The 18,023-nt window shown below is 43.3% G+C and overlaps 1 protein-coding gene across 7 annotated transcripts in view; it reads right to left on the reverse strand.

The window, feature by feature from the left end:
- Window positions 1-17,353, reverse strand: part of KLHL15 (kelch like family member 15) — a 33,918-nt gene extending 16,565 nt beyond the window's left edge. The window contains exons 1-5 of one of the 7 annotated variants that reach the window (XM_075539265.1): window positions 17,235-17,353; window positions 16,456-16,652; window positions 16,177-16,229; window positions 11,835-11,906; window positions 2,153-2,864 (exon numbers count right to left, since the gene is read on the reverse strand). In XM_075539265.1, coding sequence (XP_075395380.1) covers window positions 2,153-2,857 — 705 coding nt within the window. In that variant the 5' untranslated portion in view covers window positions 2,858-2,864; window positions 11,835-11,906; window positions 16,177-16,229; window positions 16,456-16,652; window positions 17,235-17,353. Of the gene's footprint in view, window positions 1-2,152; window positions 2,865-10,767; window positions 10,827-11,834; window positions 11,907-16,176; window positions 16,230-16,455; window positions 16,898-17,234 lie in introns of those variants that run through there. The other 6 variants (XM_075539266.1, XM_075539269.1, XM_075539264.1 and 3 more) reach the window with 6 other exon arrangements.
- Between the last annotated feature and the right edge of the window lie 670 nt (window positions 17,354-18,023).

Here is an 18,023-nt window from a genome sequence, read left to right on the forward strand (position 1 = left end):
GGGAAAGGGACCCTATTTTCACGGAGCTCAAAACAATCTCCTGTGAAAGCGTCTAGATTCTGTATAAAGTTTTGGCAATGTGAAGATAATGTACAAGGGGGTCCTCCTTCCAAAAACGCCTGGGAAAATGAAATCCGTAAACATTCTGTCCCCCTACCCCATCTCATAAAAGTGAAGTCTCAAATCTGTCAGATTTAGAAAACTGTTTCCAATGGCCAAACTCTTATTGAGTTTTCCTACGGAATTAACTTAAGGAAGGAAGGCTTGGCAGTATTTATATTTTCCTAAAACTCCCACACAATACCTAGGCATTGGGGAAAAATCCCCTCTGATGATGTATATGCAAAAGGTATGATTTACAAAATTGCTCGAGTATTAGCTTCCAGCCACTGTCACTATCATTATCTAATAATTAGCCTCTACAGGGTCTCTGCAGATCAGCACTTACAAATCATTTGCTGCTATCAATGACCCAGCGTACTGCCCCTTAAGAGGGGAAATGTTATTTTCTAGGCCACAAGTACTTCATTCAGACTGATGATGCAGATGTTTCATTTGTTTTAGTAATGGAGAACACATGCATTTAATGTATAAAGAAAAAACAGGTTTCCCCAGGGAAAGAGACCAATACAAAACAATAGGCGGAGTGGGGGGATGCGGATCAAAAGACAGACACAAATGATTTACAAAGTTGATGTGGGGACGATTATCACTGAACAGTAATTATTAGTTAAGTATTCTTTTGTTTTAATTAGTTCTGCCATTATCAATAGTCAAGAGAATAAAGATAAAAATCCCATGAAATTGAGTTCTCGATTAAAAGCAAGTTCAGGACATTTTTCAGGATTTCAGGGGGAAGCAAACCAAACCAAACCAAAGGAAACCACACCAAACTTGCAAAGCTGCTGAGGGTTGTTCAAAGGCGCAAATTTGTTTTTCAAGTGTTAACTACTCGCCTTTGCAGATCACTCTACCATGAGATCTGGTGGCTAAAGCAGAAGGCTTGTTTAACAGGAAGGGTTGTCACAAAAAGCGTGCTTTCTAGAAAGAAGATGCAAGAAGTAAACAGAGCCCCAGAGGTAACCATGTGATTAAAAACCAATTAAGTCCAGCAATTACTGAAACTGCTTTCTCTCCTTTGGGCAAGAAAAGATCACAAGTGAGACTGTGATATAAAAATGAAATGACTTAGATGCAAAAGAGAGAGAAAAAAGGGCCCAGGCCACTTTGAAGGAAGACCATTTCAAAGAGAGCAAAACTAAGAAAATGGTAGAATGTGCCCAGGGATGTCTCATCCATGTAGATAGAAGGGTTACAGCCCATTTGTTAGAAAGGTCAAAATGCAGCTTTCAGACAGAGAGAACATTTCCGTGCTGATTTCGTATTCGCAGTGAAACGGAAAGGGGGGGGGGGCAGGACAATGTGAGAGGGTAAAGAAAAACACCACTGGTGCCCATTGGTTCTCAAGAGCCATTTTATGTCTCCTTACTGGATTTCAGAGGAAGAATATACGATTAATACGTCACTCAGAAGGATGAAACTCCTTAACTCCAATTGCAGCATGTATTATTTAATTTTTAAGCAGCGAGCTGGCCTAACCCAGTTCAGACTTACCGTATATATCCGTGTATAAGCCGAGTGTTTCAGCACATTTTTTCTGTTAAACAAAACTAAATTATAGTGCTTCAAATGGCACAAGAATGTTTTTTTTAATTAAATACTTGTATTGGGGACTCATATCTCTTAGCATAATCCATACATTCATCCAGCGTTCAGCACATTTTTAATGCAGTTTTTGAGGTAAAATTAAGTGCTTCGCTGATATTCAGGTCAGCTTATACTGGAGTATATACGGTAATTACTCTGTGAAAAGACAGCAAAGCTGAAGCAACTTGTAATACTTCAGATTAGTCTTCGACTTTTAAAGTACATTGAAAATGAAATTGCTTTACTACCTACCTGGTCCAGCTTTCACCCACAAAATGTGCATGAACACCCCTACATTGCACACACTACAACAAAGTAAGCTTCTCATCATGGATAAACTATTTATTCCCTGTATGGCTTTTGACCAGTCTGGGCATCATATCCATAAAGACATTCGGTCCTAACTAAACAATAAGTCCTATCTATTGCTTTCACATGCACTAACCTTCTCAAAAACACTGGATGGGGTCATCAAACAAAACCTGATGTTCTGAATGATGGTATCGGTATGTCTCCAGCGTCTTCTATCATGTCGCAGCCAAGACTGCACAGCCTCGTAGAGCTCTATCTCGGGGAACCTGCTCAGGTGATCATTATCCAGGTATGCCATGAGCTTCTCAAAGCTTAAATAAGACAGGAAGTCGGGCCTAGACATGAGTGGCACAAAGTTGTCTAGAAGGAAGGCATCCAGCTTCTCCCTGACTCCCTCGATGTTTACACCGAAATCATCTAAGAGTCTCATAATTTCGGCACAATTTTCTAAGCAGATTTTCGCTAGTAAGAATGAGCAGCAGAACTTCACCACTTCTATAAGTTGCACATACATGGCAGCCTGCAGGATCTCATGAACAGTATTCATACTCAATTCTATAGTTCCATAGTACATAAATTGCAGGACGTGGCTGAAACCAGTGGCTGTTAGACCTTTTAAGTGAATTTTGTCCTGATCTCGTTCCCTCATATCGGCAGTAAACATGATCCTGAAGTAATCGCTCTGGGTGGCCAGGAGTGCTTTATGGGCCTGGAACTGATGATCTTCGATGACCAGTGTGACATCAAGAAGCAAGCCCTCCTCATACAGTGCTCTGAACCCAGCAGAGACACTGGTGTCATGGATGGAGGAACAGAATCCTTCCACGTCCCCTGCCATGAATCACCTGGAAAAAAAGTAATCCAAGAAAAATGGTGTTAAGCATGTCCATGCATTCTGAAGGCATTAATAACTTATGAGCTTCAGCAATTTTTATAATGATCTCATTTCCACAGCCAAATTCCTGAATGCACAAGCCTTTTGGGAGAAGACAGCACGATGGTTTGCAGACTACTGTTTCTGGCTTCCTTACCTGGGGACAAGTCCATCCAAGCAATGGTAAATGGTGAACTCACACACAGCACATGCCTTTTTCACTGAATGTACACGGTTCATAGAATATACGTCAACATGTCCTCAAAACCAAAACTAGCAACACACAAAGGGTTTCCTGGTTAAAGACTAACTGATGATCCCAAAAGGAAATTAAAAGTTCACTCTTGGTTTGGAAACGCCTAGAAATCTATCTTAAAGAAATAATTGGATAAAAAGGCAGTTATACATACAACACTGTCTTTATAGTCTTATTTACAATAAAAAATTGGAAAGCATTCAAAAACCCAATAGCAGCTTATTCAATATTATACAGTCCTACAATGGATTACTAGAATGATGAAAAATGATTGCAATTACCTACCTAGTCTGACAAAAGGTATTTATTAGATGGCTGTGAGAAAAAGTCAGGTGCCAAACACAGTAAATGTGTTTTTCAAAGTTAAATGTACACACATGTGTTTGTATCAGAAAGAGTCAATATACCAATACAAAGGGTCTTCAAAAAGTTTGTGGAGAACTGGAATTGAGAAATCAATTTTTTCATGAACTTTCCGAAGCTCCCTCATATAGACATCAAAATGATGTCCCTAGGTAACAGGATTTCAGGAAATTTGGAGGCTTTCTCCGTTTACCTGCTTCATTAATCGTATCTTTAAAAACAATGATCACTTGGTATCTATATATTTAAAATGTAAAATGTATTTTTGAAGGTAGAGTCCACATCTGTGCATGGCAACAAAATGAAGCTAATATAGTAGAATCACAATTAGATCTCTTAAGCAAAGCAGAATCATCTAATCCAGTCTATTAACCTGTTTTTGAAGCAAGTTCCCCCTTTTCAAACACCCTCCCCCTTCTTAGGCTCTAAGAGTCCTCACATGGCCTAGAGCTCCCTCCCCAATGGCCCACCCTCCCATTCCCTAATTCCCTCAGCCTTCTCCTCCCTCTGCCCTACAGAGGCTACTTAAACTCCTGTTAGGCAGAACGGTCCTCTACTCCCTTATTTAAATACAATCTCCCTTAAAGGCACAAGACTTTGGCCTCCTACTTTCTCCCCACTCCTCTGAGGAAAAAGCCCTCTTCCAGAGCTTACAGATCTATTTTCTAAGCCTTCTTTTAGCTTTCTATTGCCCTATGAGATAACACATCAACTGTGAAGTCCTTGATGTCTACATAGCCAAGAAAAAGAGGATCAATCATCAACATGTGGTTCTTCCACGAACATCATGTCCTTCCGATCGGAGCCACACATGTCAGCACATGGAAAGTAGCTGATTATTTACAAAAAAGGAAGCAGCATAACAAGAGGCTAGTGGGGCCCCACGGCTCAAATGCTGACCAGGCAAAGCTGGAAAATATCTCCATGGGCCCTGCTAGGCACTCTAGATGAGGAATTCAAAAGGGACAGTTACACGGCCTGCCCCCTTGCCTTCTGGAAGCTATCCTGGTGGAGGCAGAGAACCCGTCCCCGTGTGCCTTTCACCTGGCTTTGGGGCTAGAAAACCAAAAATCATGCTGTCATTGAGTCAACACCTATTCAAAAAAAAGGGGGGGGGGGGGCTTCAGCTACCATACGAATGTTTTGACCGAAGATTCTATAGCAGATTCCTGAACAAGAGGGAAAAACTAAGGGGTCAACATTTCTAATTCTCATCGAAGCCAAGCTTTCTTGGTGCCACTGAGGCTGGACAAACCCCAAATTTACTGACTACCCTGTGAGAAGTGTTAAATCTTCAAACCTTAAACCACATATATCTCCCTGATGTCTCACCACACACTAGCTTAGCTGAATTACCGGTAGTAAAGAATGTCTGCTCTGAGAACTGTGTTCTCTTAGCTCAACTCATGGCCATTGAGTCACTTCTGACTCATGGCGACCCTACAAGACAGGGTAGCACTGCCCCTGTGGGTTTCTGCGACCCCTTCTTTCCAGGAGCAGACAGCCTCATCTTTCTCCCTCAGAACAGCTGGTGGTTTCCAATGGCTGGTCTTGCAGTTAGCAACCTCATGTGGTAACCACATGGCCACTAGGGTTCCCACAATCTACCTAAACGGGACCAAAGTGACAACAACAGCTCCAAAGGGCAGATAGGCAGCTCAGAGGGCTGTACGTTTAAGTGGAGGTGAGAATGCAGTGTCATATATACGTGAACGCAGAGGAACAGCTGAAGGGCTGCACGATCTGCTATGGGGGTTCTTACAGACAAAACAAAGGTGAGAATACTCGCAAAAATGGAAGAATGTCTATCAGTGGCCCTGAACTGTGCGTGTATAAATTGGTGCATTGGTCTAGGTAGGTGAGTGGTGTTGTGTGTGCTTCCACCTGGCACTTAAGCCCACTGCTGTCAATTTGAACTCAGTGACCCTATATAGAACAGAGTAGATCTGCCCTGTGGTTTCCCAAGACTATGAGTCTTTACAGGAGTAGAAATCTTCGTACTCTAATTCTTTACAGGAGTAGACAGCCTCATCTTTCTCCCCCACCAATCATTTTTATACTCCCATGTCCCCACGACACACTACATGGACGAACATCAGGGCTGGGGTGGAGGACAGAGGCCTCATCGTGGCTCCCTCCTTTATGAGCCCTCCCAGCTCATTTGCACATGTCTAAGTGGTGTCCAGCTGTTCATAATACTTTCACTGCTCCAGCTATTTTCAGAAACCTTTTTCTGTCCCATGCCCTTTTCTAAAACTTGACCTTTCACTCAAGAAAAAAAAACACACAACACCAGAAAATAAAACCCTCATCTTTTATGTCTCCTTATCACTTATCAGCTACACCCTTCACAGCTAACTTTGGCATCCTGGCTAAGAGTCTTCTGCTTTAGCTGATCCATTTCCAGGAGACTGCCCTCCAGGGTCAAAGCCCCTGACCACCTCAACGCCCCCCCCCCTTAACTCAATTTCAAAACCCACTCCCCAAACCCTCAGACCTGGTTACAATCTAGAACTGGTCTACACCTGAAACTTTAACTGCATTTCCCCCTCTGGCTTAACCTCCTTCTCTTTCACTTGCTCAATCATCTCCTAACTCCACCACAGTCCCTCTACAGCTAGATTTTCTCGCATATCAGAGGCATTTCTCTCCCCAGGTGTTTTGTTCCCTTACCCCTTTATCTGTCCTCCATACTTATCCTATTATCCTAGAAACTCTGATGACAGTATTGTCAACTTAAAAACCCTTTATTTATACAACTGATGTATGTATATGTATGAACTGTGATAAGAGTTGTATGAGCCCCAATAAATTGTTTAAAAAAAAGAACAAAGAATTCCCGTTATAAATAAAGTCTGTAAAAAATGTCCAAAAAAAACCCCTTTAATCATGGTTAGGCCTTCTGTACCTTTGCGCTTCCATCTAGCCCTCAAACTCAATGCCATCAAATTGAATCCGACTCATGGCGTCTCTACAAGACAGGGTAGAACTGCCCCTGTGGGTTTCCGAGACTAGGAATCTTTACAGTAGAAAGCCTCATCTTTCTCCTGCACCTAGCACTAGGCACTCATTCTTTTTTTACCTCAGTTGTGAAAGCATTTCCTGCTAATGTATACTAAATATACAGGGAGAGCTCGGAATAACAGATATGGACAAATCTCTATGATATTACAACCATTTTTCAAGTATTATCGAGGAACACAGTGAGCCCCATGGTTTGGAACTATGTGTTGGAGTCATTTAGTGACACACTATCTACAGACTAACTCAGCTTAGAAGAGGACAACCCAAGTAGGTGGTGGCAAATATTTAAGCTATAGACTCCCCTGTAGATGGGAATGCTAAAACTCAATCAAAGTTTTGGGTTTGGGTTTTCCCCCTTTCCTGGCCGGGACTTTAGGTAGACCATGAGTTCCGCAGTGAAGAATCTCCTTACTCAAGAGAGGTCATCACTGCCAACCTTCCCCATCTAATTACACAATCATGTGTGCCAGGCACTGCATGCATTTCAGATATCCCTCTAGAGTAGTGGTTCTCAACCTGGGGGTCGAATGACCCTTTCACAGGGGTCACCTAAGACCATTGGAAAACACCTCTTTCCTATGGTTGGGGGTCACCGCAACATGGGGAACTGTCTTAAAGGGTTGAGAACCTGAAGTTGGTTGAGTCTTCAGTGGCAGCGCTACTCTGCCACCCTTCTGACCAGGCGAACAGATCTTATTACTTTCGTTCAGTCTATGATACCATAATATTTAACTTTTGACATACGAGCTTATTTAGTCAACAGTTATGCCAATCAGATCATTTCAAAAAAATTTTTTTTAATTTAAGCAAATTTGTTAAGGACTAAGAAAAAAAAGTCTGAAAGGTTAATACACCAAAATGTTGGAAATAGCTATCTTTGAATGCTACCATTACCCAGTGATTTTACTCCCCCCCCCCTTTCCTTTTGCTAATCTGTTTTCGAATTTATCTGCGATGGGAAAAAAATGCATGACTGAGGGGCATGGGGAGTTCATTGAAAAACATGTCAAGAGCTCCTACTTGCCAAATCCAATGGTTACATCCAAGGCTCCGTTTCTCTGGACTCTGCTGCACCAGGGCACCACTCCCAATTCTCTTCCTAGTCTCCGGCTGCTTACTTATCGATGGCCGGCCAGTGTGTCGTTTCCTTGATTTAGCCCTAGCATTCTGCTCTTCCCTTTTCTTTTCTGCTTAACACTAAAGCTCTCACTAAATTATCTTATCTAGACTCATGATTTTATGACGATTTCCAACCCAAACTCACTGCCATTGAGTTGATTCCTACTCAGAAAACCCTATAAACCAAGGCAAACTGCCCCTGTAAGTTTCCAAGACTGTAAACCCTTTACGAAAGTAGAAATGCTCTTTCTCCTGAAGAATGGCTGGTGGTTCGTAGACCAAAACATAACCCACTAAGCCACCAGACTAAGGCTTATTTCTACCAATACTTTGAAAACTTTTATCAAAGTTTCTCTCCTAGTCTAGTCCTGTATTGCTATTATTAGAAAGTTCTTCTCGATGCCCCACAGGGATGTCAATATTATCATGAATCATAATTCTCCTCTCTGTCATCTAGTTCTCACTTTCATATGCTCCATCCCATCAAGAGGAAATCTAATTTCCTAGGTGTTTCATTCGTTCGATTTGTCCCTAACCTGCCTTTAAGTCCTATTGATTATGGTACACAATATGTTCACTTATCAAAAAGTACACCCAAGATTAAAATTAATACCAAATGTGTTAGTACTCATTAGTCAAACACTCTATACTTTCATTTTGGAAAGGGAGAACAAAAATAGGCTGCCTATAATTTGGGAAATAAGTCTAAAATCTATTGTAGACATGAAAACCCATGCTGAGCAAAATTATTTTACGGATCCGTTCAAGATTAAACTAAACTCAGTCCTGTCCTATTTATCTTGATTATTTTTAAAGGTACCCTTAACAAACTTAAAATTTTCTAAGTGATATTCACAAATACATCCTGGGAATAAAAGGAAGGTCACACCGCATGGTCTTCTAAGTAATCAAGCCTCCTTTTTAAGAGAAGACATCAATAGACTAATTACCAATTTTGAAAACAATTAGAATTTTAAAACACAGCAAATCAAACTGAATCAACAATTTATTCCATTACCTTTCTCAGGGTCATCATGGATACAAATGATCGCTCTGTCAAGATGTACTGGTCACACTTAATGGTGATTAACAGAAGACTGGGTATCAGCATTCGGAGGCTTGCGAGTAGGCTGCTGTTTTGTACTTCATTAATGTTATTTTTACAGTGCCTCAGACATTCTATTTTTCACTTCCTGTCAAACTAACCCTCTCTATTCAAGTTATCAATTTCTTAAAAGCTAATCATCACCTTTATAAAAATTATGACATTTAAAGACAAGTAAAAGAAAGCTTTTTTAAAGGAGATGCTAGACTTAAAAAAAAAAAGTAATTCAGGTTCCAGGTACATCATAAGGCAAGGGGGCCTGGGTTAAGAAGAACTGGTAAATCAAGCCAAAAGACCTTGAAATAAGACAGCACCCAGCTCACTGAGGGAAATTGCAAACAGGCGGAATCTTCTGTCCTTGGTCTCAGGAGGTCAGACTGAGGTGGGAAATAAGAATCAAGACAGCCTTTAATCAAAAATCATGGGTGGGAGCAAAGAAAATAGAGGAAGACAGAGAGAAAGGGAGATAAGCTCTGGCTAAAACTGACACTCATCCAAGAGCAGCTGTGGACACCCACTCCTGCCTGCCCGGGAGTGGAAAGCTGGAGCAGATAAGCAAAAGATATCAAACAGAAAAGATACGGATGTGTACTCCCTAAAGCTTCCTTTGTCTGGGCCTGAGGCCTATGGAGAGAAAACATTCCATTCTACTAATAAATTTCCCCCTTTACGTTGATTTGTTCCCCTCACTTTATAATCATGGGCCCCGATCTAGTTTTAGAACTAAAATATCTGTACTTTACTCAAGTTACTCAATTTTTCTTGGCCTTAGCTTTGCATCTGTAGAACAAGGGCATTAGACATAGATTTTTTTTTTATTCAGTCATAGGATTCTCACTTTCATACTCCGTGCGTAATCAGTAAAGCTTAGAAATACTCCAAACTGTAGCGTTAACGTGTATCTTAAACCGGTTTCATTTGGTGCTACTCATCAATTTTATAAGTGTGACCCCCCCACCACCCTTAACAGTGAACTTTGGAGAGAAGCCCTTCACCCTAGGAACAGGACTTCTAATCCCAGCCCACCCCCTTCTCAGTAAAATCTCACAGGACCTAGACCAATTAATTTCCTAGGTGAAGAAGGAAAGTCCTGAAGGGAACTGACTTTTTATTCAAGGTCATGCAACTAGAGAGTTAAGAATGGAACCTGATTTGCAAAAGAAACAAAAAACCGTGCTGTTGGAAAAGGCAAAGATTTTGAAATCAGAGAGCACTTATGATTACTTACCCCGCCAGTGCGCCTGTCGAAATGCCAGTAACTTCATACCCATGGCTTCTGCCTGTGTGTTAGGAAGACCACTACTACTACTAACCTTGAGTTGTGGTGCTGCTTACATGAATTACCGGAGACTAAATATCTATTCCATAGCAAAAGGCATCCTAACAAGTCCAGTGTTTAGTCATCCAGTTGTTCCTTGTCACCCATGAGCCTAGAGACTAGATGTCCATCCCTCAATAGAATTTTCTAAGAGACCAGGCGATATACTATTAGCTGAAAGACCAAACTTAATTTTTACATGTGTACCCTTTTCATTTTTTTTCTCACTACACTAGTTTTCTAACTTCCCTAATACCCATTTTACACTTACAGGATTCTATGAGAGGAGCATCAGAAAGTTCATGGGCAAACTCCATTATTCATTTCATTTTGTCCACACTGTTGAAGCACCCTTGTGGAGCAACTCTACCTGTGGTCAACGGATGTCACTAGCCATGAGACTGTTGAGCGCTTGAAACTAGTGCATATTGCAAAATAAACACCAGAATTTGATGATTTAGTATGAAAAAAAGATGTGCATTAACTTGTACAAATTTCCCATGCAGAAACAATTTTTAAAATATCGGGTTGGGTGCAAAATGTTAAATTTAATCTTGCCTGTCTCCTTTTACTTTATTTTTAATTCTAGCTACGAGAAAATTTTTAATTACTTAAGTAGCTTGCATTCCATTTCTACTGAACACCGTTGCTCCATTGACATCAATGTTTAAGGCCAATAACCAACCAACCTTAAAAATGTACACATGAAACAAAAGCAACTGGTTCACAATCCATACCCGGGAAGAAGCTACAAAAGGGGAAAAATAAAGACTTAGAATGCATGAGATTTAAATAAAAACATCTAATACAAACATTAAAAAGAAAATAAGAGTGGAAAAGGCAAAAATAATACTGTCTTACACACAAGAATTGTCTAACAATTCGTCATTAAATTGATATTACATCAATTTAAGGAAGAAATCAGTAAGAACTAATCATTGTAAAACTTAATAACTATAAAATCAATAAGGGCTACAAAAATCCTTTCAAGGAGCTTTGAGAAAAGTTATTTACTAACATACAAAATGTTTAGTGTACAGAAACTCCACATCCTCATTTTTTACAATGGATTAGATTGAGGGAAATTGTGGTTTTTAAGCCCGTGTGTGTGTGTGTGCGCGAGTATGTGTGTGTCCATTTATCTCATCATACCTTCAGGATTGATCTCAGGATTTTGTACTCTTAAAACTTATTGGGATCCCATATATATACATATATATATGTAACTACACTTGTCCTTCAGAATGTCCAATGGTAGGTTTTTTTCAAAGGGTAACCAAGCTAAATTAGACTAAATGAAAAAGCATACTTATACTATTAGGCAAGAAATGTCAAATGAGAGTGTCTTATAAACTTGGCACTGACTAAAGAAAAAAGAAAGCATCACCTTTTCTATGTTTATGTTTGATATGTTATGTTCAGTGATCCTCAAAGTGTGATTTATGGACAGCTGGGATCCCAGTTCCCTAAAATGGCTTTGGGGTTCAAAACTAGTTTTGTATTAATGTGGGTTTTTGTTTCTTTGTTTTACAAGTTACTCATCTGGAGCAGAGTGAAGAAAATTAAAATCTCAACGAATCCCTTTGTTTCAAGGACTCATGAGCCACACGAATACCAGCCTGTACTAAGACCAGAACTAGATGGTGCCCAACTATCACTGCGGACCGCTCTTATCAGGATCACATTAGAAGTTCTTGAGCAGACAGAAAGAAAAATGTACACCAAAATGCAAAGTCATAAAAAATACCAGACTTACTGATCAGATGGAGACTGGTGAGACAAACTGCAGATGCCAATGAGAAGTCCACTGTTGCTGTTTTTAATTAAACTGGATACAAAAAAGATTTGCAAAAATGTTTTATAAAACAACGTCACTTTGCTCACTAAAAGTTTCTCATAGTAAACTACTAGATAGGTTAACATGAAATGGGATTAAAGATATTTTTGAGTGAAATTCATCTTGTTCAAGTCTCCCAGTTTTAACCCCCAATTTAGTCAATATAAATAGATAAAACCCACATAAACAAAGTCTTTAGGATCCCAATAATTTTTCGGAGTATGCAGTCCTGAAATCAATTGAATACCCCTGAAAGTGTGAGGAGATAAACATCGACACACCACACACCCACACCCTTACACACCCACCCCTTCTTTTACACACACACACACACACACACACACACACACACACACACACACACACACACACATCCTCCTACCTCCACCCTGGAAGGCTATTGCTGCTATTTATATCACAAAAATTTCTAACAGTTCAAACTCTCTAGTGACCAGTAAAGTAAGAAATCTGAGGATGGGGGGTAAAATGGGGCAGGAAATTAAATGATTCCTTTTCAGTTAGAAGGCTGCCATTCTGATGTGAGGGCAAAAATCTACACCCTAGGAAAAAAAAACAGTTCGAAATGAACTAATTCCCATGTTTACACCACAAAGCAATAATTTAATGCTTTCACATTCCTCCCACAGCTGCTTGGAAATCTATACGAAACTCTCTCAGAGGTTGAGATGTACTGATTTTCAATGGAGAAAAAAAAATATTGTCTCATGCTACTGGATGCTGATCCAGAAAATGCCATACTTGCAAACTAAAGAGAGAGTGTAAATCTTATTAGGGATAAAAATAGAATTAACTTCTAGACTATAAAACGCCTCACAATTTCTGTAGCCTGTGGCAGACAATTTCATTCAACAATCTCAAAGTGGCCGACTTTGACTGTCCTGATGCAAAAGGAAATTGCAACAACAGACTAACTTCATGGGCGGGAAGACTGCATAAATTAATTTTAACTTGTTTGAAACTGGAAATTCTTTCTTGTACACCGAAATATTTGTCAAACTCTGTACCAAATTGCAAATAACCATGTAACTCAAGCCACTAAGAAGACTCTGGACTCTTCCAGCCTCCAGGTTGGCACCTACTGTCCAAGTTACTTCACTGCTTAGGTATGTTTAGCATTTAGTCATCCTATAATACAAGAAGAAATCTTATAAGAAAAAACCCTGCTTCAAGGCAATTTTTTATCTGAAGATTTTTAACTAATTTGATACTACAAGTAGAAATCACCCAAAAGTGCTATCATGGAAAACAGCTTCCCTGGTCTTTATATAGATTGGATCCAGGGCGAATTCTAGGAAAAGCCTCTACTGGGGAATCAAATGCCAAATCCTGTATATCACATCGTAACATGAAATCACAAATATACACTATAATGTCAGCAATTTAGTACCGTAAGAGCTTCTAGAGCTAAACTCAATCTCTTGATGTTTTAGGATAGAGATTTCCTTGGGGAGAGAGAGGATCTCAATAAAATCCCTGGTGCCAAATCATAAAATTCCTGGATCCTATCAGCGACATAGGATAAAAAAATTATCCATTATTTCTCTCACTGATTTCAGCTAGATGAGCTTTAAAATCGGTTTTTTTAAAACCAACAACAGAAACAGAGGCTTGCCTTTTCTCTAAGTTGTTTTTATCCCCATCTCTCTCATCGAATTCTGGAAAGGTCTTCCACTTGTGGACCAACAGCAATACAGCAGTAACCATGGCGGTGACGAACTAAGAACACCTCTACTGTGATTCCGACAAAGGCAATAGCAATCATTCCTATTACCCTTCCCCAGATTTACCCTCCTAACCCACATACATGGGGCCTCCTTGCTATTTTTTAGAAATTAGCTGTCCCCCCATTAAGGTCTGTCCACTTGCTTGTGTCTTCTTGCCTGTGTACCCACTGCCACTCCTTTCAAGTCTGCACTCAAATGCCCCCAACAGCCTCCTCAAAACTACAAAACCCTCCCCACCAGAATCATTGTTACTCACCATCTTCACCCTCTGCTTTATCTTCGCCTGCTCTACCAACTTTGAGATTCAAAGTTTTTATTTCCTTGTCTGTCATATCTCTAGCACTTTCACGATGGTTCTGAACACATAGTAAATGCTTAATATTTGTCGGGTGCCTAGATAAATTTAAGTCCTTACAATTTTCGGTGAGATCCCATTGCTAATTTATTAAAAATAAGGAAGGGCAGCTCCCTGCTATGGAGGTGGGGGCAGCGAGCGGCCCAATTTCAAGAGCTTTCCTGATTAACCACATCCCAAACGTGCCACTCATGGCTCACCATCTTTCATTCTCCATATATTTTTAAAAACACACAAAAACTCCACATCGCTCGATACAGCACTCCAATTTTGAGGAAATAGAGCTTAATAAACTAATTCAATTTCTCCCTCCAACAGCTCAAGATTCACTCTCCTCTCAGTTACCTTTGTGCACCCTCAAAACATTTGTAAGAGGGCAGGGCAAGCTTATTTTGGGTTCTAAGTAGGGGAGAATTTTCAGGGACAAGTGTAAAATGTAAATGTGGGGCTTCGTCTTGTCCACAGAGCAGGGAAAAAATAAATGCTAAAAAATGGACTGAAACATTAAATAACTTTTGCCTTTCTCCTGGAGTCCCCCTCAACTTGCCATGGGGGGGGGGGTGCTGTTTGGTGTGATTCTGAGTGAAGGAAAAGCAAAACGTTCAATTTGGATGCATTTTCCCATTCATCTTTCTGTTGCGCAATACCAGTTTCAAGTGCAGCTGATCCAGGCAGGCGGAAAGGAGGGGGCCTTTTGAGTGAGCAAAGGTGGGACTGGCCCAAAGTCAGCCCAGCTTCCAGATGTCAGTGCCAAGAAAATGCAAACCAGGGGAGGGGGGAGAAAAATCAGACCTGGAAACCACCCATAAAACAGTCAAGACCCCCACTCTTACCTTCAGGACAAGCAACCAGCCCCTGCGCAAGAGCCGCCACATTAAATAAAGTACCCACACGCACTCTAGTGCTCTTCTAAATCTTGCTAGCCTCCCAATAGTCTTCCTTTTTACCAAACACAAAAGCATGCTCTCAAAAGATCAGTGGTCTTAGACTAGAGGATTACACATTTAATAAAACAGCTAACAAGCAGAAAACCATTGATTAACTAAAAATATTTTTAAATGCTTTTCTTTTGCTTTTGCTAACCCCCACCCCACACCTTTTAAAGCCAAACTAAAAAACATTTCTGATGTGCCAAGTACAGAACGATTCCACGCTAATCTGTTCCACATATAGATTACCAGGAACTGGGAATTAAACTCAGTTTTCAAGCCCCAGAAAGGTACTACTTGATCCTCTCCAAGCAGCAATAAGGGGTGCAAACCAACACCCTTTAACTCCTGAAAAGCGGGCCTTGGGATGTACCTATGACACGTTGCATTAGGTTACAACAACAAAAAAAGAGAGTGAGAGAGAATTCCACAAATATTATTCCCAGTCCCTGCCCAGAAGTTGAAATGTTCGAGCCATGTTGAGATTTATTACGAATTCCCAGAAATATGCCTGGCAATTTATAAGCTCTTCCCAAAAAAACAACCTTCAAATCCACAGAGGTATTCAGGCATCCCATTCCCTAGATAGAAAGAGCCCAGAAAATTCAAATAGTCCTCAAAAGCAACTCCTACATCCCAACTTAATCAGATGAAGACAAACGTTAAGAGGCTAAACAAATATCATGAGTAAAGGGGTTGGGGGTGGGAGGCCTGACTGGCCTACCAGGAGGAAAAGCAAAGCCGACAGTCATGTGGAATTGGACTTAAAGAAAACCGTTATATTGAAGCAGTCTGCATTTCTGCGGAGGAAGGCCAAGCAAAGTGATTCCTGGCCATCACAGCCCGGCTTTGCTCTGCCATGCTGATTGTATATAGTTATAACACAGCAATAAGGCGGCAGCAACAGTTAGCCACGCTGGCCAAGGTGTCTTAAACCAAACATCGTGCGTTTTTGTAACACTTTACTGCCCGAGCGGATTCTCACATACATGATCTCATACAGTGCTCACTATCGAGACGTGGATAACACTACTGGCTGGAATTCACCGGCCAGGAAAGCGAAGCTCGGTTCAGGGATTATTATTTTTTTCCCCCTCCCAAGCCGTATCCAGTCATTCGGCTTGCACGTTTTCTGCCTGGCATTTGGCACCATTCGAGTTCAGGCAGAAATAGAATTGTTAAAGGGGAGAAACGGGTTAGGGAAAGGGGGGGGGAGAAAATAATCATGGTACCTGCAGCTGTGTGCTGCAAAAAATGGCTGATTTATGCTTCTTTTTTTTCCGCTCTGAAAAAAAAAGGAAAGAAAAATTGTCCAACAATTTAAGTCAACTCAAAGATAGTCCAGGCACTGGCGTCTACCAAACGGGGGACTCGGGGTCGGGGCCCTCGGGGGCGAGCCCCCCCGAGAGGCTTCAGAAGCCCTGGCCAGCCCGGGCCAGGGGCCGGGGCCACGGCGGTGGCCGACGCGGGGCCCCCTCCCCCCAGGCGCCCAGGCTGGGGCGGGTACGCACCTAAGGGTCCGGTCCAGCCTCTAGTGGACGGCAGTCAGCATCAGGAACAAGCGCGCCGGTGGTGGGCGGGCGAGGCGCCGGGACGGCACTCGGCTGGGCTGGCTCCTTGGACCTCTAGCAGGGGCTGCTCCCGGGCCGGGCCGGGGCGCTCCGGTGGGGAGCGAGTCTGCGCGCCTGCGACCCCCTAGGAACCACTCCTGGGAAAGAAGACAGCGCTGAGTGGAGAGTCGAGACGGGCGGGCTCAGCGTGGGGCGGTGCGGCGTCGGGGCCGGGCCCAACCTCGCCTAGCGGGGAGCCTAGCAGCGCCCAGCGAGGCTCGGGTGAGGGCCGACACGAAGCCGGGGGCAGGGAGAGGGCTAGGGGGCCGCGGGCAGCGGCAGAAGCACCGGCTGTGGCGGCGTCGACGACGGCGTCTCCAGGCTTCTGCCCCGAAGCGCGCCGAGCCTCAGGATCACCCACGCCGGGGGTGGAGGAAGGCGGGAAAGGGGCGGGCAAGGGGCGGGGCTAGAGGGGCCACGAGCCAGGGGCCGCTCCAGGCCGCGCGCCCCCTGCGGGCCAAGGGAGCTGCCCGGGGCCCGCCCAGGGAGGCGGGGCCGGCCGAGGGGGCCCTCCAACCCCCGTGCGCGGGGCCCAAGACGCGGAAGCCAGCCTGGCGGGGGAGGGGAAGGAGTGGGAATGCGCGCGCTGTGGTGCGAGCCAGGAGGCGCCCTCGGTCCCCCGCCCGCGCCGCGAGGGGCCCAGGCGCGGGCTCGCGGGCCGCAGCCCGGGGGGTGTTTACCTTCCCCCTGGTCGAGCGCCAATACCGCCATCTTTCAGCCCAGCGCCCGTTTGCAGCGCGTCACTTCCGGCGCGAAGCCGCGGGAAGGGGGCGGGTAACGGGGGGAGGAAGGCTGTCCAAAGCGAGGGGCTCCCCGAGCCGTCCCGCCCGCCCCGTCCCGCGTGGCAGTCCGCCAAGCTGAGGGGGCCCCAGGGGCAAGCAGCCGGCCCGCTCGGCCTTGGCTGCCAGGGCCCCCGCAGGGTGCGCCTCCTCCCGTGGCCCCGCCGTCGGGGCCGGAGATGCTCCGCGGGGCTCGGCTCCTCATTGCGGAGCCCCTCCGCGGGATCGAGCAGTGGGCCGAGCCACTGCGGAACGCCCGCCCTCGACATCTTGAGGGTTAGGAAGCCCGGAAAATGTCTTTTCGCATCTTAGACACGGTGGGGGTGGGGGTGGGGGAGCCAGGCTACGTGGAGAGAGCTTTTCCATCTCCACCCGTGTTCTAAAAGTGACTACATCTGCGCCAAATGACATCATTTTTTCAAGGCAACTTGCAGAGGGTTGTTGCGTCATGATTCCACTTGATTTATTACACACCAATTACATGTTTCAGGACAGCATTTCCCAGAGGTGGGAAAATTCATCGAAAATGGCCTATCTACACCACGGAGAAATACCAGATCGCAAAAAGCTGTTCTGTTGCATTTGCGGCCAAATACGAATGGCAAGAACATTCAGAGGACAGTGAGGGTTCCCTTTGTTTCTAATAAATCAGCTACAGAATTCTCATAGCTGCTGCTTCAATACATACTT

The sequence above is a fragment of the Tenrec ecaudatus genome, chromosome X (genome assembly GCF_050624435.1).
Source record: "Tenrec ecaudatus isolate mTenEca1 chromosome X, mTenEca1.hap1, whole genome shotgun sequence".
Lineage (NCBI taxonomy): Eukaryota > Metazoa > Chordata > Mammalia > Afrosoricida > Tenrecidae > Tenrec > Tenrec ecaudatus.